Genomic DNA, 26,031 nt, shown 5'->3' with positions numbered 1-26,031 from the left:
TAACTGGCAGCACTGTGGGGGCATATCTGGCAGCACTGTGGGGGCATATCTGGCAGCACTGTGGGGGCATAACTGGCAGCACTGTGGGGGCATATCTGGCAGCACTGTGGGGGCATATCTGGCAGCACTGTGGGGGCATATCTGGCAGCACTGTGGGGGCATATCTGGCAGCACTGTGGGGGCATATCTGGCAGCACTGTGGGGGCATATCTGGCAGCACTGTGGGGGCATATCTGGCAGCACTGTGGGGGCATAACTGGCAGCACTGTGGGGGCATATCTGGCAACACTGTGGGGGCATATCTGGCAGCACTGTGGGGGCATATCTGGCAGCACTGTGGGGGCATATCTGGCAGCACTGTGGGGGCATATCTGGCAGCACTGTGGGGGCATATCTGGCAGCACTGTGGGGGCATATCTGGCAGCACTGTGGGGGCATATCTGGCACTATGAGGGCATATCTGGCACTGAGGGCTGTGTACGGCTAGAGCTGCATTTCCCACCCTAGGCTTATACTCGAGTCAATAAGTTTTCCCAGGTTTTTGTGGTAGAATTAGGTGCCTCGGCTTATATTCGGGTCGACTTATACTCGAGTATATACGGTACCTATAATCTCACGGACAACAATAAAGTTGACACAAAACGTAACAGACAACTAAACAGTTGACACCCTAACTGATTAACCTTTGTTAAATTTAAACCAGTCGTGAAAGTGTGTTACCATAAGAACCACTGAACTTCCTAAAACAGATAAACTGCTCTGGGTGGGCGTCCAGTGCCCCCTATGGATTCAAAGAAAAGGATTTACCTGGTAAGTACCAAAATCCTACTTTCTTTTTCATCCACTAGGGGTCACTGGAGTACTCTTGGGATGTACCAAAGTTTCCTCCGTGGCGGGAGAGCTGTTTGGCACTTGTAACACTAAACGGCCAAAGCTAGATGCTGATGCCGCGAACGTATCAAACTTGTAAAAGCGCACAAACGTGTGCACTGAAGACCAAGTAGCCGCACGGCAAAGCTGTGTCGTAGAAGCCCCACGACTCGCTGCCCATGACGTTCCCACAGAACGTGTGGAATGAGCTGTTACTGATGTAGGTGGCTGTAACCTAGCATGAAGGTAAGCCTGACGTATGGTCAGTTTGATCCATCTGGATAAGGTCTGCTTAGAGGCTGGCCAACCCCTCTTAGCCGCATCATAGAGAACAAACAACGTATCCGTCTTACGAACCGTAGACGTTCGGGATACATAGACGCGTAATGCGCGAACCACATCCAACGTTTCAGCATTCTCTATTAATACCGGAACTACTATTGGTTGATTGATGTGAAAAGACGACACTACCTTTGGTAGAAAAGCGGGATTCGTCCGAAGTTCCGCTCTGTCATCATGAAAAACTAAATACGGTGACTTGCACGACAAGGCACCCAGATCTGAAACTCGCCTAGCCGAAGCTAAGGCTAAAAGAAAAATCGTTTTCCAAGTGAGAAATTTAATATCCACTTGTTGTAAGGGTTCAAAGTAATCGGACTGTAAGAAATCTAAAACCAGATTCAAGTCCCATGGTGCTGTAGGTGGAATGAAAGGAGGCTGTATCCTCATTACACCCTGTAGAAACGTATGTATTGATGGCAACGAGGCCAATTTCCTTTGAAAGTAAATTGACAACGCAGATACCTGCACCTTTAGTGTGGAAAGACGTAGTCCTCCATCTAACCCCATCTGTAAAAATAACAAAAGACGGGATAAATTAAAAGATGATGTCGGAAACTTCCGAGCTTCACACCAACCTATATAAGTACGCCAGATTCTGTAATAATGAGCTGCCGTAACCGGCTTCCTAGCTCGTACCATGGTTGGTATAACAGACTCCGGAATGCCCTCTCTTCTCAAGATGGCCTTTTCAACAGCCACCCCGTCAAACGCAGCCGCGCTAAATCGGGGTAAAGGAACGGACCCTGTTGTAACAGGTCCGGACGTAGTGGGAGTGGCCACGGATCGTCTGCGAGTAAACCGAGGAGATCCGAGAACCAAGTTCTCCGAGGCCAATGAGGCGCTATTAGTATGACTGTGACGGACCCTCTCTTGATCCGTTTTAGCAACAGCGGGAGCAGCGGAAACGGTGGAAACAGATACACGAGGCTGTACGGCCACGCGGCTGTGAGAGCATCCACCGCCACTGCCCTTGGATCTCTTGTTCTGGACACATATCGTGACACCTGATGATTGTGGCGGGATGCCATCAGATCCACCTGAGGGTAACCCCACCTCTGGATCAACATCTGAAACACTTCTGGATTTAATGCCCACTCTCCTGGATGAAAATCCCGACGACTGAGAAAATCTGCCTCCCAGTTGTCCACTCCCGGAATGAACACTGCCGACAATATCACCTGGTGATATTCGGCCCATCTGAGGATCCGAGCTACTTCCCGCATTGCCATGCGGCTTCTCGTTCCTCCTTGTTTGTTTATGTATGCGACCGCCGTCGCATTGTCTGACTGCACCTGAACAGTCTGAAAACGAAACATGTACACTGCTTGTCTTAGAGCATTGTAAATCGCCCTGAGTTCCAGAACATTTATGGATAGCGATCTTTCGTGATCTGCCCAGAGGCCATGGAGCCGATAACTCTGAACTACAGCTCCCCAACCTCTGAGACTTGCGTCTGTTGACAGAATTATCCAATTCACGACGCCGAATCGTCTCCCTGCAGATAGATTGTGTATTTTTAACCACCAGAGAAGAGACACCCTGACTTGTGGCGACAATCTCACCCTGTGGTGCATCTGCAGATGTGATCCCGACCATTGCGCTAACACCTCCAGTTGAAACGGACGTGAGTGAAATCTTCCGAACTGAAGTGCTTCGAAAGCCGCCACCATTGTGCCTAAAAGGCGAATGCACAAATGTACTGAGACTGTGCGTGGCTTGAGCACTAATTGCACCAGATGACGAATGACCTGTACTTTCTGTTGTGGCAGGTAAACCTTTTGATTTACTGTATCGAGAATCATCCCTAGGAATTGAAGTCGTTGACACGGAATTAGATGTGATTTCTTTAAACTGACTATCCAACCGTGCTGAACTAGTACATTGTACGTTAGCAAAGCATGCTGGAGAAGCAATTGTTGAGACGGAGCCTTTATGAGTAGATCGTCCAAATACGGAACAATTATTACTCCTAGGGACCTGAGATGAGCTATCATCACGGACATTACCTTGGTGAATACCCGAGGCGCTGATGAGAGGCCAAACGGCAGAGCCTGAAACTGGTAATGGTCTCGCCTTATTGCAAACCTTAAGAAACTCTGGTGAGGTGGCCAAATCGGAATGTGTAAGTACGCATCTTTGAGATCCAGTGCAATCATGAATTCCTGTGGCTCTAACCCTGCAATTACTGACCTGAGAGATTCCATCTTGAATCTGTGGTAAGTGACGTAATGATTGAGACCTTTTAGGTTCAATATTGGCCTGACTGAGCCATCTGGTTTTGGTACCAGAAACAGACTGGAATAATAACCCTGCCCCTGTTCCTGCACGGGGACCGGAATTACAACTGCAGCATTCAGCAGAGACTGAATGGCAACCTGCAGAACTGCTTTCTTATCGTCCGACACAGGCAGTCCTGTCGTGAAAAATCTTCCTGTCGGAAGATAATCGAACTCTATTTTGTAACCCTCTAATACTAAATTGCGGATCCACCCATCTGTGGACGTCTGCAGCCACGCCCCCTGAAAGCTCTGAAGGCGTGCTCCCACAATTGGAGATCCGAGATGGGCTGGGAGCCCGTCATGCCACTGGTTTGTTAGTGGTCTTAGTGTCTTGACGACGTGCATTGGATTGTCGGGCACTACGTCCCCGACCTCTTCTACCAGGCGTGACTGCTCCTGTGCCTTGCCCACGAAAGGGCTGAGTTCTAAAGGATTTGAACGCCGGACCAGAATATTTCCGTTTAGGTATAGTTGTAGGCGATGGAAGAAACACAGACTTTCCTCCAGTAGCCTCAGAAATCCATTTGTCCAATTCAGGACCGAAAAGCTTCTCGCCATCATAAGGCAATGCCTCTATACCTTTTTTAACCTCCGTCTCCGCCTGCCAAGAACGCAGCCAAAGTGCTCGTCGTACTATGACTAGCGATGAGGACAGGCGAGAAGTAAGCTGACAGACGTCAGTAGAAGCTGTACATAGATATTCAGCAGCTTCCCAGATTTGATCCGCGAGAAGTATAAGATGGTCATCTTGCAGAGCCGACTTGAGCTCTTTTATCCATACCATTAATGCTTTAGTAACCCAAATGCCAACCAACCCAGGTCTCAGCAGCACTCCAGCTGCTGTATACATGGACCTTAGCATAGCCTCTATTTTACGATCTGCAGGGTCTTTAAGCGTAGTAGCAGTTGGTACTGGTATGGTTAACTTCCTTGTAAGTTTAGATACGGATGAATCCACCGATGGTGGGTTCTCCCATGTAGCTGTCATGGACTCTGGAAACGGGTAACTCGATTTAAATCTACGAGGCATAGAAAACCGTTTATCCGGATTTTTCCGTGTTTCCAGTAACATTTTATTAAGAGATTCCGAAATAGGGAAACACATCGGAGATCTCTGTCGTTTAGTAAAGACTACCTCATCATTCGTCAGGGGCTCCTCAGTTTCCGTAAACTCCAGCGACTGACGTACTGCTCTGATGAGATTATCAATACCTGGGCTGTCAAAATCGACACTATCTGACTGTTGGTCTATTTCGCCCTCCTCATACTCATGTTCAGTGAGGTCTAGTATCCCAGAGACTGGAAAATTATTAGGAAAAGGAAACTTATCTTTTCCACTCAAGGTGGACCTCTGACCAGATTGAGACTCCCCTGGTAACTCAAATGGTCTCATTTTAAACTCAGATCTTGCCGCCTCTCTTTCTTCACGAGAGGCGGCCAGCTCTGATTGTAAACCAACTAATACATCTGCAAGTAAAGCCCATGGAGGGTCCAGAGATGCTGGCTTTACTTCTGTGGAAATCGTATTTGTGGCTGTATTAACAACACATGCTGTACATGTGGTGGATCCATCAGGCAACACACTCTTACAGACATGACATGAAAAATGTTTCTTAGATTTTGCTGGTGTCTTACTCATTATAAAGACAGACAATACAAACTACACACAGACAGTCTGCACGACTCAGTAATAACACCAAAGTTCCTTGTATATATCAGGCAAGTGCAGTGCCTGCCAGCAATAAGAAAACTGACCCCCAAATTCCCCTAGTACCACTCTTAAGCCGAGATGTAATATAGGAATCCTGGAACAGACAGGAGAACATTAAACATGTTAAGTACCAAGTTTTTCTACAAAGCTTAACACTGCCAATACTGCTAATGTCTCCCCCCACCCCCACGACCTCCGTGTACAGCACCGGGTCGGGGCCTGTGGAACTTTGCATAGGGCCGTGTGAGCGGCCTGTACCTGTATGCCAAGGCAGCGGGGAACTCCTCGGCTGATGCGGGCGGTCAGCGGGAGCAGAGAGCGTACTGCATAGAGCCGTGGAGCGGCCTATGCACACGCGCTCCCGGCCCGCCACACACAGCATAGAGTGGAGTGGCCTCCTGTGTAGCCAGGCAGCGGGGAACATATCGGCTGCTGCGGCGCAGGGAGCAGCGGTCTGCTAGGTAACTTAAGATGCTGGGAGCGGCGGAGAGTGAGAGCGCGCTGCATAGAGCCGTGAAGCGGCCTATGCACACGCGCTCCGGGCAGCGGTCGTTAGTGAGTAAAACATGCCCAATACAATCCCCAATAGTGGGGCGGCAGCATAAGCTGACCGCCCCTACCCAACATACCTGGACCGTAACAAAAGTCTATGACGGGGCTTCTCATCCAAGCTCCGTCCAGCTTTTTGCAGGCAGCCTGCAGGTGGAGTGAGGGAGCTCTTTACAGAGAGGTCCGACACTCACGGCTGTTCTCAGCCGCTTCCACTGTCCCTGACCCACGCCTGTTAGAAGGGGGGAAAGGACGTGGAAATCCTTGAAAGGAAAAAAAAAAAAAAAACTTAGAAAAAATTCCAATACTTTGTGGACGAGCTCCACTATGCCTTCTAACTGTGTCGAGCACAGAAAAAACACTGAAGTGCTCGAGGATATGGAGGGGAGGAGTAGTCTCAAAAATTAATTTATTCAGTGCCTTCTTCCGGTGGAAGCCGTCCATATCCCAAGAGTACTCCAGTGACCCCTAGTGGATGAAAAAGAAAATGTGTTACACATTTCTGACATTAACCCAAGTACCACTAAAAAAGGGTTTTATGTTTGGGGAGAAAAAGCAGGCAGTGTTTTGTTCCCCCATCAAATGAGTGAATGAAGTGTGAAAAAGCGTGGGTTCCCCCGATAAGAAACTGGTAATTTCTAAAAAGTTACTGATGGCGTACCCTTTACCGCCAGAGGATAAGTTACGCTGGGAGATATCCCCTAGGGTGGATAAGGCGCTCACACGTTTGTCAAAAAAGGTGGCACTGCCGTCTTAGGATACGGCCACTTTGAAGGTACCTGCTGATAAAAAGCAGGAGGCTATCCTGAAGTCTGTATTTACACACTCAGGTACTAGACTGAAACCTGCAGATAGTGCTGCTGCAGCGTGGTCTGTGACCCTGTCAAACAGGGATACTATTTTGCCAACATAAGAGCATATTAAAGACGTCTTATATATGAGGGATGCACAGAGGGATATTTTGCCGGCTGGCATCCAGAATTAATGCAATGTCCATTCTGTCAGGAGGGTATTAGAGACCCGACACTGGACAGGTGATGCTGACTTTAAAAGGCACATAGAGCCTTATAAGGGTGAGGAATTGGTTGGGGATGGTCTCTGGGACTTCGTATCCACAGCAACAGCTGGGAAGAAAATTTTTTACCTCAGGTTTCCTCACAGCCTAAGAAAGCACTGTATTATCGGGTACAGTCCTTTCGGCTTCAGAAAAGCAAGCGGGTCAAAGGCGCTTCCTTTCTGCACAGAGACGAGGGAAGAGGGAAAAAGCTGCACCAGTCAGCCAGTTCCCAGAATCAAAATTCTTCCCCCGCTTCCTCTGAGTCCACCGCATGACGCGGGGGCTCCACAGGCGTAGCCAGGTACGGTGGGGGGCCGCCTCAAAAATTTCAGCGATCAGTGGGCTCGCTCACGGGTGGATCCCTGGATCCTTCAAGTAGTATCTCAGAGGTACAAGCTGGAATTCGAGGCGTCTCCCCCCCGCCGTTTCCTCAAATCTGCCTTGCCGACAACTCCCTCAGGCAGGGAGGCTGTGCTATAGGCAATTCACAAGCTGTATTCCCAGCAGGTGATAGTCAAGGTGCCCCTACTTCAACAAGGACGGGGTTACTATTCCACACTGTTTGTGGTACCGAAACCGGATGATTCGGTGAGACCCATTTTAAATTTGAAATCCTTGAACACACACATAAAAGAATTCAAGTTCAAGATGGAATCGCTCAGGGCGGTTATTGCAAGCCTGGAGGAGGGGGATTACAAGGATGCTTACCTACATGTCCCCATTTACCATCCTCACCAGGAGTACCTCAGATTTGTGGTACAGGATTGCCATTACCAATTCCAAATACTGCCGTTTGGACTGTCCACGGCACCGAGGGTGTTTACCAAGGTAATGGCAGAAATGATGATACTCCTTCGAAAAAAGGGAGTTTTTAATTTTCCCGTACTTGGACGATCTCCTTATAAAGGCGAGGTCCAAGGAGCAGTTGTTGGTCGGAGTAGCACTATCTCGGGAATTGCTACAACAGCACGGATGGATTCTATACATTCCAAAGTCACAGCTGGTTCCTACCACACGCCTACTGTTCCTGGGGATGGTTCTGGACACAGAACAGAAAAAAGTGTTTCTCCCGCAGGAGAAAGCCAAGGAGCTGTCATCTCTAGTCAGAGACCTCCTGAAACCAAAACCGGTATCGGTGCATCACTGCACACGAGTCCTGGGAAAAATGGTATCTTCTTACGAAGCAAAATTCCATTCGGCAGGTTCCATGCAAGAACCTTTCAGTGGGACCTCTTGGACAAGTGGTCGGGATCGCATCTTCAGATGCATCGGCTGATAACCCTGTCTCCAAGGACCAGGGTGTCTCTACTGTGGTGGCTGCAGAGTGCTCATATTCAAGAGGGCCGCAGATTCGGCATACAGGACTGGGTCCTGATAACCACGGATGCCAGCCTTCGAGGCTGGGGGGCAGTCACACAGGGAAGAAATTTCCAAGGACTTTGGTCAAGTCAGGAGTCGTCCCTACACATAAATATTCTGGAACTGAGGGCCATTTACAATGCCCTAAGTCTGGCAAGGCCTCTGCTTCAAAACCAGCCGGTACTGATCCAATCAGACAACATCACGGCAGTCGCCCATGTAAACCGACAGGGCGGCACAAGAAGCAGGATAGCGATGGCAGAAGCCACAAAGATTCTCCGATGGGCGGAAAATCACGTCTTAGCACTGTCAGCAGTGTTCATTCCGGGAGTGGACAACTGGGAAGCATACTTCCTCAGCAGACACGACCTACACCCGGGAGAGTGGGGACTTCATCCAGAAGTCTTCCAACTGTTGGTAAACCGTTGGGAAAGGCCACAGGTGGACATGATGGTGTCCCGCCTAAACAAAAAACTAGATATTGCGCCAGGTCAAGGGACCCTCAGGCAATAGCTGTGCACGCTCTAGTGACACCGTGGGTGTACCAGTCGGTTTATGTATTCCCTCCTCTGCCTCTCATACCAAAGGTACTGAGAATAATAAGAAAACGAGGAGTAAGAACGATACTCGTGGTTCCGGATGGGTCAAGAAGAGCTTGGTACCCAGAACTTCAAGAAATTATATCAGAGGACCCATGGCCTCTACCGCTCAGACAGGATCTGCTACAGCAGGGGCCCTGTCGGTTCCAAGACTTACCGCGGCTGCGTTTGACGGCATGGCGGTTGAATTCCGGATCCTAAAGGAAAAGGGCATTCCGGAGGAAGTCATTCCTACGCTGATAAAAGCCAGGAAAGAAGTAACCGCAAACCATTATCACCGTATTTGGCGAAAATATGTTGCGTGGTGTGAGGCCAGGAAGGCCCCAACAGAGGAATTTCAGCTGGGTCGTTTTCTGCACTTACTACAGTCAGGAGTGACTATGGGCCTAAACTTGGGTTCCATTAAGGTCCAGATTTCGGCTCTGTCGATTTTCTTCCAGAAAGAACTGGCTTCACTGCCTGGAGTTCAGACATTTGTAAAGGGAGTGCTACATATTCAGCCCCCTTTTGTGCCTCCTGTGGCACCTTGGGATCTCAACGTGGTGTTGAGTTTCTTAAAATCACATTGGTTTGAGCCACTTAAAACTGTGGATTTGAAATATCTCACGTGGAAAGTGGTCATGTTATTGGCCTTGGCTTCGGCCAGGCGTGTGTCAGAATTGGCGGCTTTGTCATGTAAAAGCCCTTATCTGATTTTCCATATGGATAGGGCAGAATTGAGGACTCGTCCCCAGTTTCTCCCTAAGGTGGTATCAGCTTTTCACTTGAACCAACCTATTGTAGTGCCTGCGGCTACTAGGGACTTGGAAGAGTCCAAGTTACTGGACGTAGTCAGGGCCTTAAAAATTTATATTTCCAGGACGGCTGGAGTCAGGAAAACCGACTCGCTTTTTATCCTGTATGCACCCAACAAAATAGGTGCTCCTGCTTCTAAGCAGACTATTGCTCGCTGGATTTGTAGCACAATTCAGCTGGCGCATTCTGCGGCTGGATTGCCGCATCCTAAATCAGTAAAAGCCCATTCCACAAGGAAGGTGGGCTCATCTTGGGCGGCTGCCCGAGGGGTCTCGGCTTTACAACTTTGCCGAGCTGCAACTTGGTCAGGGGCAAACACGTTTGCAAAATTCTACAGATTTGATACCCTGGCTGAGGAGGACCTAGAGTTTGCTCATTCAGTGCTGCAGAGTCATCCGCACTCTCCCGCCCGTTTGGGAGCTTTGGTATAATCCCCATGGTCCTTACGGAGTTCCCAGCATCCACTAGGACGTCAGAGAAAATAAGATTTTACTCACTGGTAAATCTATTTCTCGTAGTCCGTAGTGGATGCTGGGCGCCCATCCCAAGTGCGGATTGTCTGCAATACTTGTATATAGTTATTGCCTAACTAAAGGGTTATTGTTGAGCCATCTGTTGAGAGGCTCAGTTATATTTCATACTGTTAACTGGGTATAGTATCACGAGTTATACGGTGTGATTGGTGTGGCTGGTATGAGTCTTACCCGGGATTCAAAATCCTTCCTTATTGTGTCAGCTCTTCCGGGCACAGTATCCTAACTGAGGTCTGGAGGAGGGGCACAGAGGGAGGAGCCAGTGCACACCAGATAGTACCTAATCTTTCTTTTAGAGTGCCCAGTCTCCTGCGGAGCCCGTCTATTCCCCATGGTCCTTACGGAGTTCCCAGCATCCACTACGGACTACGAGAAATAGATTTACCGGTGAGTAAAATCTTATTTTCTTTTGAGGACACGTGGCTTTATATCCTTGGTGGGGTCAAATCCGCTCAATACACCTGTGCATTTGTCTACTATCATTTGTAGACCTACATTTGTTGTAGGAGTCCATTTAATTGTTGACATCTTGATCATATTCCACAACACATACCCTCTGCCCTATGAGGTCTGTCTCTCTCTTCATTTTGAGGATTAAATTGAAGACCCAGGAAGATCATTGGGGATACTCTCACTAAGCATTGATTGACTGTTGGGGTCCATTCAGCGCCGAGAGATTCATTATTGGTGATATTGTGGTAGAATTGTATGTTTTCAAGTTCAGGTGATACTTCTAAAAAATTGAATCACAAAGGCTGCTCTTCATTGTGCGCAGTGAAAAGGTTGAAATTTTCTTGTTTTTATAGAGGAGGCTCCAATGCATCCTGGGACAGCCTAAAGCTTTAGCCTCTGGATCAAGATCCACTCTACACCCCAATGTGTTCCTGTGGAAACCAATGTATTCTGCTGCAGAAACAACTGGACTCAGGCTCTAGATTGAGTATGTGACGCAGAGGGAGACAGGACTTGTTAGAAGGTTCAGGGGTCATTTACTGCAATATAGTACGTGATTAGCACTGAAAGCAGTGACTCCACAGTGACTGTCAAGAGATCAGCACATGTGGCCATCACTATTGATGTCAGAATAGAGATCGGTGAGCAAATCCTTTGGATCAGTGCATGGGAGAGTAGGTGATTGTGTGTGTGATGGGTATTCGGACTCTAGGTCGACACACATTAGGTCGACATGGGAAAAATGTTGACATGGAAAAAGGCAGACATGGAAAAAGGCAGACATGGAAAAAGGCAGACATGAGTTTTTCACTTTTAAAAATATATTTTTTTTAACTTTTTCATACTTTACGATCCACGTGGACTACAAATGGAAACAGTAACCTGTGCCGAGAGCAGCGGAAGCAGAGCGAGGCACCTTGCCCGAAGCAGGGCGAGCAATGTGAGCCATGGGAGGGGACACGGTGCATTAATTGGGGTTTCCAGTCACTTTACGGAGAAAACAACACAAAAAAAAAAAAACTCATGCCAACCTTGTTCATGTTGACCTAATGGCCGTGTCGACCCATTTCCTGTCACTGTCGACCAACAGATGTCAACCTAATGTGTGTCAATCTAGACACTGACGACCCTGAGTCCCATACCCGCGTGATGGCAGTTTAAAGGGAATGTTAAATTAAAACTTTTGACAAAAAAAGTTGATTAACTGCAACAATACATCATTTGCAAATCAAAGTTTCCCATTTATACCATTTTAGCATAAAACCTTGAAATTAAGAAACATAATATGTGCGTGGTTGTTATTGCAGCAGCCTTTGATCTTTGAGCTGCAAACATACCCGTCAAAGCATAAGCAGAGATTTTAAACTGTTTATTTTATGTCCCAATGTTAAAACTTAATCTCTAATCTTGGCCTTGTCCTTTACTTCCAAAAAAAACCCCTTTCACCAATTGAAAATTCTTTTCTCGGAGCTGTTAAGTAGCTGTTACACAAGCAAGGGGAGAAGTATTTCTCTTATTAAACAAGAAAGCTCCGTGGAGTTAAACACATGGCCTTACAGATGACAAAGAGGAATTCTTGCATGTTTCAAGACCATTTCCCACAGATTTGGCGTACATGGGTACGAAACCTCCCACCCCCAAGTTCAGTCTTATTATTGCTACACACATAATATATTAACAGATTATCCATGTTGTTTACGTTGTCGTTATCATTTCATATTGCTCAGAAATTAAATATCCATTATTTTTTGCTCCAGCTGAAGACGTAATCTCTGGCGGGTTTAAGATCCAAGGCTGGATATTCTTTTGCTTATTTATTTCCCAGCAATGATTACTTTATTTAAAAAATATTAAATGCATATTGTTATGCATGTAATTTAAATATTTAACACAGCTACAGATAAGTGGGGTTGCAGCTGCAAGATAAAATAATTCTGATCTTGGCAGAGCAAGTCAAATGTCTACTAACTTATTAAATTCCCTAAAATTGTACCATAGTTCTCCAAAAAAACATTGCAACCCATCTAAATATGAATGTGGAGGACACCTTTTAAAACGTCTGTGGCTATAAATTACAATCCAGAGATGTGCTAAAGGTGTACTTAACAAATTAAACATCATGGCTTTACCTTCAATATCTTTATGCAGTTTCCGTGAATCCTTTTCAAGGTCCTCAAATTTCACCTGTGCAGCCAGAAAGAAATCCTGAGGTTCTAGCAACGGAAAGACACTCTTATCTGTTCCGCCATCCTATAAAAAGATAGCGGAATCTCAGCACCAGTAGTAAATGAAGCAGACAAATTTATTCTGAAAAAATGGCTTTGACAATGACTGACCATAATTTAGGCAATACAGAGGCAAATGCTATTATTGTGTGAAGCAAGTGGAGGAAGATCCTCATTTAAGTATTTTAACAGTTACTTGTCTCAACTCACCTTGTCAAAGTGTCGAAGATAATAACGGACCACGTAATCCACAAGGCTGATGTCATTCTCCTGAAGAAACAAGAAACATGTTACATATCCATAACACTATAATAATTGTATCCATGGTAGAATACTGTCCTTGTACAGATGTGTCCTTCATGACCTAGAGTCTTTGCTCCATAAGGTGCGAGTCACTTGGCATGATTTAGACACAATGCCACAGATTATTTTTACATGTCTTCACATAGCATATATATTTTTTTTACACCATAGCAGTATACCAACAGACTTGTACTATACAGGGGAGTTAGGATTTGCACTTTTTCCACAATCGTGGCAGTGCAAATTCACACAATACTGTGTGGTGACACCTACACATTACCAGTGTGAAAAAGATGCATATTTAGCAAAAATTGCATGGCGCTGCTTTGTCACTTTTTCACGGCACGCCAAATAAGGCTATTTGGCATAATTTGAGGATACGTGTATCTGGACACATTTGTAGTTTGAAAAATAATGGATACATTCATGTTACAGTATAATGACTTTGTAAACTAATGTTCCAAAATTCTAAAATCTTTAGCTTTCAATATTAGGTTTGACAAAATTCGTACTTTATTTTTGTAGCATTAGCCTAGCACAGTGATGGCTAACCTTGACACTCCGCTGGGATGTGTAGTTCAACAACAGCTGGAGTGTCAAGGTTAGCCATCACTGGCCTAGCAAGTAGTGGTGTCACTAGGGGGTAGTGGATGGCACCAGGGTGAAACCAAAATTCTGGAAGCCAGGAGTAGGCACTACACAGTAACGGGATCAGTATGTGATCCCTGCAGTATGGTGACCCTGACGGGATCCCGGCAGCTGTATTCAGACAGCCGGGATTGCGATGAGCGGTATGCTAACCGCAGACCCCAATAACATTGTGTTGCACGGGTGTAGTATGGTATGCCGGCGGCCGGGCTCCTGGCGACCAGCATACTGGCGCCGGGAGCCCGACCGCCGGCATACCGACAGCGTGGCGAGCGCAAATGAGCCCCTTGCGGGCTCGCTGTGCTCGCCACGCTGCGGGCACTGTGCTCGCCACGCTGCAGGCACTGTGGCGCGCTATGCTATTTATTCTTCCTCCAGGGAGGTCGTGGACCCCCACGAGGGAGAATGTGTGTCGGTATGCTGGGCGTCGGGATTCCGGCGCCGGTATACTGTGCGCCGGGATCCCGACATTCGGCAACCAGAAGACCAACCGTGTTGCACACCTGCTCAGTCTCTCCTTTGCTCCCCTCCTACTGTTCTAAGTGGTCGCTGTTTACTATGGGCAGAGAAAGGACACCAAAACATCTCATCCCCAGGAGTCTGACGGTGGACAGAAGAAAGGATGGACTCAATGGAGCCTGGAACTGTAGAGAGTTTTTTATTTTGTGGTACTCTCCGTCTATAGGTGAAACAGAACTGTGGGGAAGAAGGAGCACTAGCTTTAGGATTAATGTAACCGGGGTGGGGGCACTGGCTATAAGATAAATATAACTTGGGAGAGAGGGGATACTGGCTTTAAGTTAAATGTAACTAGAGGGGGAGACAGGGCACTGGATATAGGATACATGTTAGTGGGCGGAGGGGGCATTAGCTATAGTACAAACATAAGGGGGGGGGGCATTGGTTACATAATGATTGTGCATGATATTGTAATTTAAATATATAATTTTGGTAGTTTATGTCACTACTATTGCCATTACTTTCAATGCCATACAAAAATTACAGTTTACAAGTAACAATAGTACAAACATTTTTTTACTCAGGATTCTGTACGGGTTGATATGGAATAAGGTCCATGGAGGACGACAACAACCCTAGTGACCCACTGTTAGTAAGGTTACAATAAATGACAACATTTGAACGGTGTTCTCTCTCATGTCTACAAAACCCATAATCAGTAATAAATTATAACAGACATTTATAAGATATAGTCCATAGACTGAAACACCAAAAGACAGCTGGATGTATATTCATTACAGCAAATGTAGAGAAATATATACAATAGTGCACATAAAAGTGGAAAATAAAGCAGATGAGAAAGAACATTCAATGAAACAGCGTTACAGCAGGTATGGTAACTAGAGCCATAAAATATATATTAAAAAAGCTTCATATTCACAGATCCTTGACAAGCGAACACTGTAATAATTAGGGCTACTTAGGGCGGGATCCGGATTGAAAGTCGACAGTAACTAGGTCGACAATGTCTAGGTCGACCACTATTGGTCGACAGTAACTAGATCGACAGGGTGTCTAGGTCGACAGGTCAAAAGGTCGACATGAGTTTTTCACTTTTTTTTAACCTTTTCATACTTAACGATCCATGTGGACTACGATTGGAACGGTAATCTGTGCCGAGCGAAGCAAATGCACCATGCCCAAAGCATGGCGAGCGAAGTGGTGCACTAATTGGGGTTCCCGGTCACTCTACGAAGAAAACGACACCAAAATAACATTAAAATCTCATGTCGACCTTTTGACCTGTCGACCTAGAACATGTCGACCTAAAGACCCTGTCGACCTAGACACCCTGTCGACCTAGTTACTGTCGACCAATAGTGGTCGACCAAGACATTGTCGACCTAGTTACGGTCGACTTTCAATACCACACCCACTTAGGGCGGTACCCTTTTACCAGTGGTACTTTACCACTGCTTATATTAGCCCCAATGCCGGCACTTATCTGGGATTATGCTTCGGGTGCCTCAGGCATAATTCCCGATAAACAGCCGCCAGAGCCGCAATAGCACATGGTATCGTGGACCTATCCACGATCCCATGTGTTTTCGTGCGATCGCAGGTCCAATTTCGGCCTTTAAAAACCGCCTCTAATTGGATACTGCGATAATGACCATCAGTCATTAATCGAGATATCTGCCCGTTTTTAACAGACGGAATCGCATCGGGGTAACAGGATACCGACCTTAATCTGTGCAGACAATTTCTCTGTAGATTATTTAACTGCAAGTATCAAATGTGAGTGCAGCAAACAAGTGTATGCCACAATCTAATTACTATGCACAAACTGTTCATTACAACTGAAAAAGTACAAATATGGGATTAATAGCAGAACAAGAAAATTAATCAGAAACTGAGATTTTTCACATTTATTTGTTATTTTAGTGGCGTAACTTTAGTTTCAGTGTTTCTGTTACTATACTGTCTCTGCACTTGTGATTTAGGGGCGTATTCGATTAGATCAAACAAGTTCAGGGCTATTGAATTCACCCCCCTGCGTATTCAATTGCGGTCTATTTTTGCCAGTGTTTAAGGCATTTACACCAATGCCTTTCACTAAAAACAATTGAAAAGGCATTAGCGAAAAAACGCCTCAAAAATAGGGGAAAACGGCCCATGTTTTGGCCGGCGCAGGTTCAAAAGCGCGTGGTTTTTCCCATCCACATGTTTTTAAGCTCCTGCTGAATTGTTTGTCTAAGCGAAAAAACAACCCTGCTATTGAATTGGGTGAATCCCCATTCGCCCTAAAAAAATAGCGGAAAGTGTTTTTTTTTTTAGCATTGGCGAAAAAACTTCCTTAATTGAAAACCCCCCCAATACTCTAAATGCCAGAAGGTAAACATAAGAGGAGAAGAGACCAGTGGCACAAAGAGCAAATGAATGGACCAAGCAATAGAGAAGAGAGGACATCATTATGTTGTCAGTTGCCGTTTGAGTACACTCACTATTGTACAGATCTGGATACTTAGCTCTAACTCTGCTTTACTCTAACATTAATGCTGGTGCTGAAGGTTTATTTTCTGTTGTTGTTTAAGCAGAATTATTCTGTAAACCTAAGTCAACACCTAAGACTGATTCCTGAGCTTTACATCATGTTGAATCTTGTTCAGCAGGAAAAGTAAGCAATGGCCTTTTTAGCAAGGTAAAAAAAACAATGGAGTCCAATTGTTTATTTCAGATCTACTTTAGCAACTTGTATTTACAACAGCATTGCGCAAATTAAATGTACTGGAAATATTTCTTATATAGCTCTTGTTTTAAATGCTCTTTTTCACGCAGATGGCCGCCACACTCTTTGTTGATCAGTGCATATACCATCATATCTAGTAATATAGCTCAAGCTATAGTTTGTCCATAAGGTTTACATTTCACAACAGACAACCTTAACTTTTGGCAATCTTACACCAGCAAATAAGAATCATTCAAATAGATCTGTCCAACAGTGGTCGACCTAGTGACTGTCGACCTAAGTTGTGTCGACCCAACGACCCATACCCCGGATCAAACACGTGATAAAAAAATACAGTCAAGCATCCACTGGTCCAAACTTCCAAAACATGTATTATAATCTACACATATAACCGCTCTATAACATCTTCAGCACATGCTAAGCATAGACCAGATTGCTTACGCATGCAAGTAGGACATATCCAAACGTAAAACTATATTCTCACAGAAAATAATGAAGCCAGAGTTACAACACATAGGGAGGCACTACTGTATAATATATATGTGTAAACACAGTTGAGAAAGTACATTAATTCCACAACAGAAAGAACTTCGTGGGTGTGGCTGTAAAGTACCTGGTGAGGACCGTACCTCATGGGAGTGGTTTTAACGTATCAGTAAAGATAGAACCTCATGGCTGTGGATTTAATTTGTCTGGTATGAATTTGTCTAAATAACATTGAAACTTTTGCAATTGTGTTTTCATCTACAGATATGTCCTCATACACCTAGCCTCAATATGCCATGCAGCATGAAACGCCTGGTGCGAGTGAGTTGCCAGATCCCATGCTAGTGCTGTGTGTTTTTTCCCTCCCAGAAAGAGTTGTAATTTCAGCACAGCGTGACTAGGGTGCACCAGGAGTCTGCACTAATTAATTTGATATGTGACAGTTTATATCTGTGTTCGACTGTGTAGTGCCCAAGCTTATATCGGACTGGGCATGATTAAACAATTATTCGCATTACCTAATGTACCAATGTATTGTACAAGTTAAATGTCTTTGCATGTCAAATGGTAGAACGTTAATTGATCTGCTGGAATGTGCTCATATCCACAAGAAGTGTAAGCTGAGACTCAATCCACTCTGGTTTTGGGAGGGTTAAAGGAATCCCAAAGATGTGAGGGCTGGGGATGGAAGCTGCAGCATAGAGGTTTAAATATGAGAAGCACAGGCCAAAAGAGGTCATTATCATTGAGGTGGCATCTAGGGAGAGACTGGGGCCTATAATGTCCAGGATATGAAGAGAAACCTCACTCAACTGTTCAACTCTACAGGTGATCGGAACGTTGTCTCCCCCCCCCCCCCATATTTTTATTTCTTGAAATTGTGATTACTGATGTGCCTAGTTATAGCAAAAGAATGGTTACAAGAATATACTGTAATAATGTAACTGTAAGCTTTGAAGTTTTTATTTGAATAAAAAAAATCTTATTTTGAGTTCTGGATTCTGTGTTTGTACACACAAATGCTCATGTAACCCATTTTTTTTACGTATTAATAATTGTGTGTGTGTGTGCGGGTGAGAGCAGAAGCTCGCCTTGGGCGTGGTCCCTCAAAGTCGCTTGGTCTGACTGGCACTTCTGCTGTTGGAAGTAACTGTGTTGACTTACCACACGCGCTGAGGTAATCAGTGAGATGTCAAGGGCAGCGGTTCGCAGATTGGTGTATCTGGAGAATCGTTGCGCTGGAATCATGACAGACTGAGTCTGTATATGACGCACAATGGCACTCGTCATGGAAAAAAGCTGCAGTTGCTGCTTCATAACACTTAGTATACAGATTCAGATTCAGTCGCACACAGATATAAAAATGTCGCATATCAACTGAATCAGTGCAGTCTCCTGGTGCATTTTCAAGCTGAAAAGACTTTACAAATATTTACAAATATGTTTGGTGCTACCACAGTCACACACAGAACCTGAAGCACTGACAGGGGCTGTCTGACATGACTGCAGCAATAAGGTATGAGGACACGTGTATTAAACTAGTAAAATCATTCACTTCCCTTTGTTTTAAAATGTCAGTTTCATTAATGGGGGGTGACAAGCAGAAGTAGAGAGGTCAGATGAAATAGAAAACTCAAAGTAAAAACTTCTAAAATCAGAAAAAAAGCTTTGTTTTTGATAATTACCACAATTCAGCATGAGGGGACCACTTACATTGCTATGTTTGGCTCTTTGAAAGGCTTTCCTAAATCATTAGAAGTTACTTCAGCCAATAAACTGCATTGAGCACAGATCATTTTAACAATTAAGTATTCAGACAAAGCAGTGTATTTACTTTTACTACATACAGTATAGTACATAACCTATGGTTGCTCAGTCAAGAATTTGATCAATTAATACGGATATAAAACCATATAACAACCATGCATTATTATTCTGAGATAGAGCAGATAAATAATCCCACTTTAGTTAGTTTACAGCTAAAGGCATGCATTGGTCTTTCTTTTAGAGCTTATGGTCAATTAATAAAGACATAACCCATAATATGAGCAGTTTTTTTTATTCTTGACTAGTAACTTATCCCAGAATGACCGCATTCAACATTTAGCTGTGAAACTCACCCTACTCTTGACATCTTTTAATTTTGGCAAAATTTCCAGTCCAAATCCATCTGCTTGTCCCCGTGTCCGGTTGCCTCCATTCATGTAGTTTCCAAAAGCAAGTATCAAACCAATTATGTCTTTCACACTCTCCATTTCCAACAAGCCCTGTCAAAATAATCATGACGTTATCTCGTAACTCTTAAATATGAGAACCTGATAAAGCTGATAATACAACCTGCAGTTACATATTCAATAATTACTACACCCTTTTTTTAAAATCTTTTACAGAAAGCTAAACCCATGATTTCTACAATGTGCCTAATGCACTAAAACCAAACCAAGAAGTATCCCAGGAACAGCTGATAGGTACATACTAGGGGTCTGCGGGGTACTGCCGTGCTGACAAATCAGCAGTGATTGGCAGCACGGTAGACACTGGGGGAGGGTGCAGGGAGGCAGAGGGGTCGGGAGATCCCTCTGTGAGTGACAGTTGCAGGAAGATTATCTTCCGGCAGCCGTCCACACTGTGTATCTGACTGGTCGCATCATTTGTGACCAAATCAGATAATGCACTTGCTGGTGTGGTCGCAAACGATGCGACTATGCCAGGTAAGTGCTACAAAAACTGTGAATGACTTTCAACCATTAGCATGTTTCACTATCATATTTGAAAACAATGAATGCTATAAAAGTCACTCCTGTTAGGATCATGGCTGATGGAAAGTGTATCTATAATTATGGTCTCTGTATACAGCCACACTTACATTACAGGTCCGGATGACAATATCTATTTTCCTGCGCAGTGAGCCAATGACTTCAGCAAAGACGGTTTGGAAAATAATACACTTCGATCGCTCTGTGAAGTTTGGGATCTGAGATAACTCATACAGGAACCTGGAAAAAAAATAGAAGTCATTTATTTTTAAAAAACATGCATAGTATGTATAGAAGGGTGGCAATAGCAGAAAGCAGAATATCACTTCTACTTCTGCACAGAATACATAATACTTAACAATAGACCTCCTCTTAGACCAGGCATGTCCAAACTGCGGCCCTCCAGCTATTGAGAAACTACACATCCCAGCATGCCGTGACACAGCTTTAGCATTCTCTGACAGCAAAACTGTGACAGGGCGTGCTGGGATATGTAGTTTCACAACAGCTGGAGGGCCGCAGTTTGGACATGCCTGTCTTAGACTAAAACATCACATTTTCTAAAAAAAGAATACAGTGCAAAATACTGTAGACAAGTGCAGGCAGACCCTTGCTACATGGTTTGCAGTGATGTTCTCAATTTTGTATTAGTACACATAACAATATAGCAATTACATTTAAACACCTTGCTGGAGACTAATCTGCCAGTCTTGTAAATAAATGAAAACTTAAATAAAATGGATTTATCCAACAACGCTGCAAAGACACTGCTGCAGTAGAAATTTTATAAGAGGAGCAATAAAGCTTCAGGCTCGCAGTCTGTGTGCCAAGCGCACCCGCAACAGGGTTCTCGCTCTTAGAAATCCTTCAGGTTCCCTTATGTTTGACCCTCAAGCTATAGATAACTGCTTCCGCAACTACTACTCTGAATTATACAACTTTTCCCAAGGGCCCATTCCCCCTCAGCTGGCCTCCAATATATCCAACTATGTTGAGTGCTTGTAACTTACTGCGCCTCTACCAGTGGAGTTTGCGAACAAGGATATCACCTTGGAGTAACTAACCCAGGTTATCAAGGAATCCAAAGGGGCTTCTATTACAATATTTGGTCCTGTCCCCTTCTATACTCTAAGACCTTTTTAATGCAATTCTACAGGGTAGTAAATTTGCCAGTTAGACTACTGTCCCATGTCTTGAGATAAACAGTGCAGTATGTCGCGTTTTAATTTTAACATCAATAGTTTTATTATTAAAAATTCAATTTTTTTTTTAAATGGGGAGGTACAGAAAAAAAGAGGGGGCAGAAAGGGGAGGGGTCAAGGTAATACATCAACCTGAGACATAACACTAAAGAGAAATAACATAACAGAAGATATCACATAAAAATTCAACAGAATGCATTACGAATCCAAAGGCGAGTTTAAGTTAAGAGCATAGGAAGATCAGCACTAGTTGTGTAAGCTCAGAGCCAAACAAAGAGCAGGAAGTTTCCCCAGTTTCATTCAGGGGGAACGGAGGCGTGTGTAAGGGAGAAGGGCATGCAATGTGATTCGCACCCTCACCGTAATGTATTCATGCCATGGCAGCCAGAGAGCCAGGGGGGATTAGCAGAAAAGGAGTAAGGTAAATATTCTGTCTCCATTAGAAAATTAAATTGAACTTTGTGGATGATCTTCGTAACTGGGGGTAGGGAAGTATTCCCGACCATATAAACGTGAAAGTTTTATATGGTCGGGAAGGAGGCCACAAGTCCATCTCCAGATTCTTTGTAAGCATCAGAGAGAAGGTGGTCTAGGTCTACCTCGCATACACAAGTATTACTTCGCTGCCCACTTGGCGCTAGCAGTCCTTAGCCATGCTCCTCATCACACACGACTGGGAGTTGACCTTGAGGCTTATATGACTGGATTTCATTCTCCTTACACATTATTCTGGCTCGGCCCTGCTGCCAGGACCTCACTCATTCAGCTCCCCCTACCCTGAAATTCATCAAATTTATTTCAGATGTTGCTCCCCTCCATTCCTCCATCAGCTATCTTCAATCAGCACCCTGCCCCACAACCCTCGAGTCTCTGTCTCTGCAAAACTGCTCAAAAGGTCTTATCTCAAATTTTTACCATAAGCTCCTCCTTTACAACCATCCACCCAAGGATCCACATGATCTCCAGAGGGAGGCGGACACAGAGAAGTTATTTCGCTAGAGCTTGCACAAATCGTCCATCTGTGCTCGGATAAAAGAGGGAGCTTACAAACTATACTATCGATGGTATATTGATCTGTCATGCCTCATAAATGCCTCCAATTGCTGTTGGAGAGGATGCCTCCAAGAGGGCACGATGTCCCATGCTAGTGGAGCTGCCCCAATATTGTAGGTTTTTGATGTGAGGTCCATAATCTCATCACGCAGGTTACAGGTGTCCAAATGCCCTCTTGCCTCTCTTATGCCCTGTTTACCCGCATGCTCCCTAATGTGCTTCCCCATTCTGTCGGATTGATTAGGCATATCTTACAGGCAGCCCGTATTTTTACAGCTGTGAACTGTAAAAATCCATCTCCTTTATCCACTCTTATTGCCAAGGTGCGGCAAATTTTTAGTTTGGAATCCATTACCTGCATACTACATACAGTAATACCAGTACTTGTACTCCAACATATCATCCAATACTCCCCTATTGCCTGATGTAGCTCCTGATAATTTTTTCTGCAACATAAGGTCACCTTATCATTGCTTTTGCAGTTTCACATTTTTTTATGCATATTCTTTGGCAACTGTTTTGTAATATGCTTTAGCCTCCCCTCTTATAGTTCTGTACCCCCATTTAGAAAAGAAAAATAAATAAATAAAAAATGTATATATATATATACACATACATACACACACACATACATATATACACACTATATATATATATATATATATATATATATATATATATATATATATATATATATATATATATATATATTATAAAGCACATTCTTTCTTCCCTTGAACCTCTCCCCAGTTCACCCTCCAAACTGTTCACCCCGTATGCCCACCCTGTGTTAGGTACTGGCTCATTGTGTACTTAACTGCCTTCCAGTCCCCGTGACTCACATCCACTGGTCTGCTAAGATATAGAGGCATGTTCAATTATGTGTAAAAGATGCCGTCACGAATCCCAAAGGCTTATGTGCCTTAATTGTAGAAGTCAGAATCTGCCTACAGTAACTGGCAGAAAAATGCACAACGCAATCTACCATCGGCAGATTGAATCTGCCCCATAATGAGTCACCCAACCCTTGCTCCATGCCCCTTACTAGTTTGTCAGATCATTGATCTCTGAGTGATCCGATGATATACCAACTTATATTTAATGCACATGTGATACAACATGTTTCCCTGTTACTTTGTATATATTTCTTTTTCAGCGCTGTGGCAACTATGTGGTACCTTAAATATAAAATTATAATAAATATATGCGAAAAACTCAACTTTTTTTCATAATAAATTTTTATTGGTTTAAACTGACAAAACATAACATACAGTCAATAACCATCAATTTCACGATGATACAAAAAAAGCATCAGTCATAAGACTCAATGTGAAACTGAACAAAAATATAAAACATGCAAACAAAGTTAGGGAAGAGTGACACAAAAGATTAAGACATAGACAAACAAGTAAAGACAATGGGCGTACATCAACAATACCAACAATAATAGACAAAAGACATCAAAATCATCATGATTCAAGAGTCTGAGGCATCCCCAGGGGAATGCAGAACCGTCAGGTCTACAGGCTCACTGCATATTGTGAGCTGTCCCTTACTCTCCCTGAATTCGCTCCACTTAAACAGTTAATATGGACTGATGAAGAATAGTTACTATTGGCAGTTTCAAATAGAAAATGCTTGTGGGTCTTATTCACAATTGGGCACAGAGGCTGACTTCCACAATTGTGCTATTGCAGCTTTGGTGGATATCAAAATATGACCAAAAATGTAGGCATCCCCACAAAGAGGAGGTTGGGTAGAGTGGTGAAATAAACCAACTAAAGGATCAGTGGGGACAACTACTTTCAGGACATCACTTATAAGAGAGAATACAAAGCGGCTTCAGAACTGGACATTCCCAGAATATGTGATAGATATTCCCTACGGAACCACAATGCCACCACCACAATGCCACCAGCAGTGCTGCAAGGTGGTGGGCCATATGTTGTGTTGCCACTCAGGCATAAAATACGCCCTCTGACATAGATTGTAAAACATCTCAGAATGGCTCAAGCATTTGGACATTTTAAAACAAGAGTGAGACGCAGTCCCATTCATCTTCTCGTAGTACTCTAGCCAAATCTCTTTCCCACTTAATGTGAGCCGGTAGTTTCCCAAGTTTAAGGTTCAACAGCATATACTGATATCACTTCGATATACCACCTCTGTGATGAGGAGAAGTCAATCTAGAACGCAACAATTTAGGGAAGTGGGGGAGGACAAGCGCTCGTCCAAGGTAAGAGTTCAACCAATGACGTAGCTGCAGCTATTTGTAAGTGTCTCATGAAGGGACGTTAAAATGTGTCTATATTTGGGAGAAGGAAGCTAAGGTTCCCTCAATAAAAACATTCTTGAGACTCGAAAGGCCCAACGCAGTCCACAAGTCGAGCTTCAAGTCAGGAATGAGCCATGCAATAGTTAGAAAAGGGAGGTCTGGAGCAGGTAGCAATATAACAGTTATTAGAAACAATCCTGTGCCATACAGCGAGAGTGTCCCTAATCGCATCTCCCGGACCACAACACTTAGGCATAGCATGTTGCTAGAGCCATATCAGATCTGAGAGAACTAAGGGTCTCACAAAGGGACGCTCAATCAGCACCCAAGGTTTTGGTGATCGGCCCTCAAACCAATCTCTAACTTGACTAATTATACAGGCTGAATGGTATCTATCAAGGTCAGGATAGGCCACACCATCCACTGTTTTTGGGAGGACAAGCGTTTGTCTCGCTACCCAGGGCCTAGCTCCTTTCATATATTAAGATAGGATCTTATTGAATTTATTGCTGAGAGACTTAGGAAAGGGTCTAGGTATCGCACTAAAGAGGTACATGAGTTTAGGCAGCAGAATCGTCTTAGCAGCTGCAACATGCCCCAACCACGATATCTCATTAATCAACCATTCGTTGACAAGTTTCTCAAAGGAGTTCAGCAATAAATTATAGTTAAAGTCAAACAGATCACTATCCCTAGCTAAGTGAACCCCCAAGTATTGAATGGATCTAGCTTGCCACGCATATCTATACTTGAGGAGCGTAAGAGTTGAATCTGGGACATTAAGAGGAAGAGCCTCAGTCTTAGAAGTATTCAATTTGTAGAAGGAACTACAGTATTAGTATATTTGTCAAGAACCATGTGGAGCTGCGGGAGAGACGTATCAGAGTGCAATAAACATAACACTATATCAACAGCGAAAAGGTTCATCTTATGAGAAGAACCCCTTATCACAGGTCCCTCAAAACCCCCAGTAGACCTAATCCGCTCAGCCAGAGCAAAAATAAGAGGGGAAAATAGTAGGCATCCGTTTACAAATACCCTTGTGGAGGGAGCAGAATGTAATGCTAACAGAGTTCAAAAACCTACCCTGGAAACCAAATTGCGACAGTACTGAATGTATAGCCGTGTAGACACGGTGCGATGCGCTGTTAGCCCAACACTGACTATTCAACGGTGCCGGAGCCCGGCCCCGCCGATATAATCAATTTTGGGTTGCCTGCGCAGTCTATTTTTTCTTGCGATGCCGATCCTGCGGGACCGCGCATTGGCATTGCAAGCTGTGTACACACTGTGCAATATGCACTAACTTTCTTATGATTTTGACTATA

The 26,031-nt window shown here is 44.3% G+C and overlaps 1 protein-coding gene across 3 annotated transcripts in view; it reads right to left on the bottom strand.

Moving 5' to 3' along the window:
• The window catches only part of FMN1 (formin 1), a 517,710-nt gene that overhangs the window by 82,422 nt on the left and 409,257 nt on the right, over positions 1 to 26,031 (bottom strand). For all 3 annotated transcript variants that reach the window (XM_063948025.1, XM_063948026.1, XM_063948027.1), the window contains 4 exons: positions 20,284 to 20,413; positions 19,538 to 19,684; positions 12,983 to 13,042; positions 12,677 to 12,797 (listed from right to left, as the gene is read on the bottom strand). In XM_063948025.1, coding sequence (XP_063804095.1) covers positions 12,677 to 12,797; positions 12,983 to 13,042; positions 19,538 to 19,684; positions 20,284 to 20,413 — 458 coding nt within the window. The remainder of the gene's footprint in view (positions 1 to 12,676; positions 12,798 to 12,982; positions 13,043 to 19,537; positions 19,685 to 20,283; positions 20,414 to 26,031) is intronic.

This window comes from Pseudophryne corroboree, chromosome 12 (genome assembly GCF_028390025.1).
Source record: "Pseudophryne corroboree isolate aPseCor3 chromosome 12, aPseCor3.hap2, whole genome shotgun sequence".
NCBI lineage: Eukaryota > Metazoa > Chordata > Amphibia > Anura > Myobatrachidae > Pseudophryne > Pseudophryne corroboree.
This window is presented reverse-complemented; position numbering and strand designations above follow the sequence as displayed.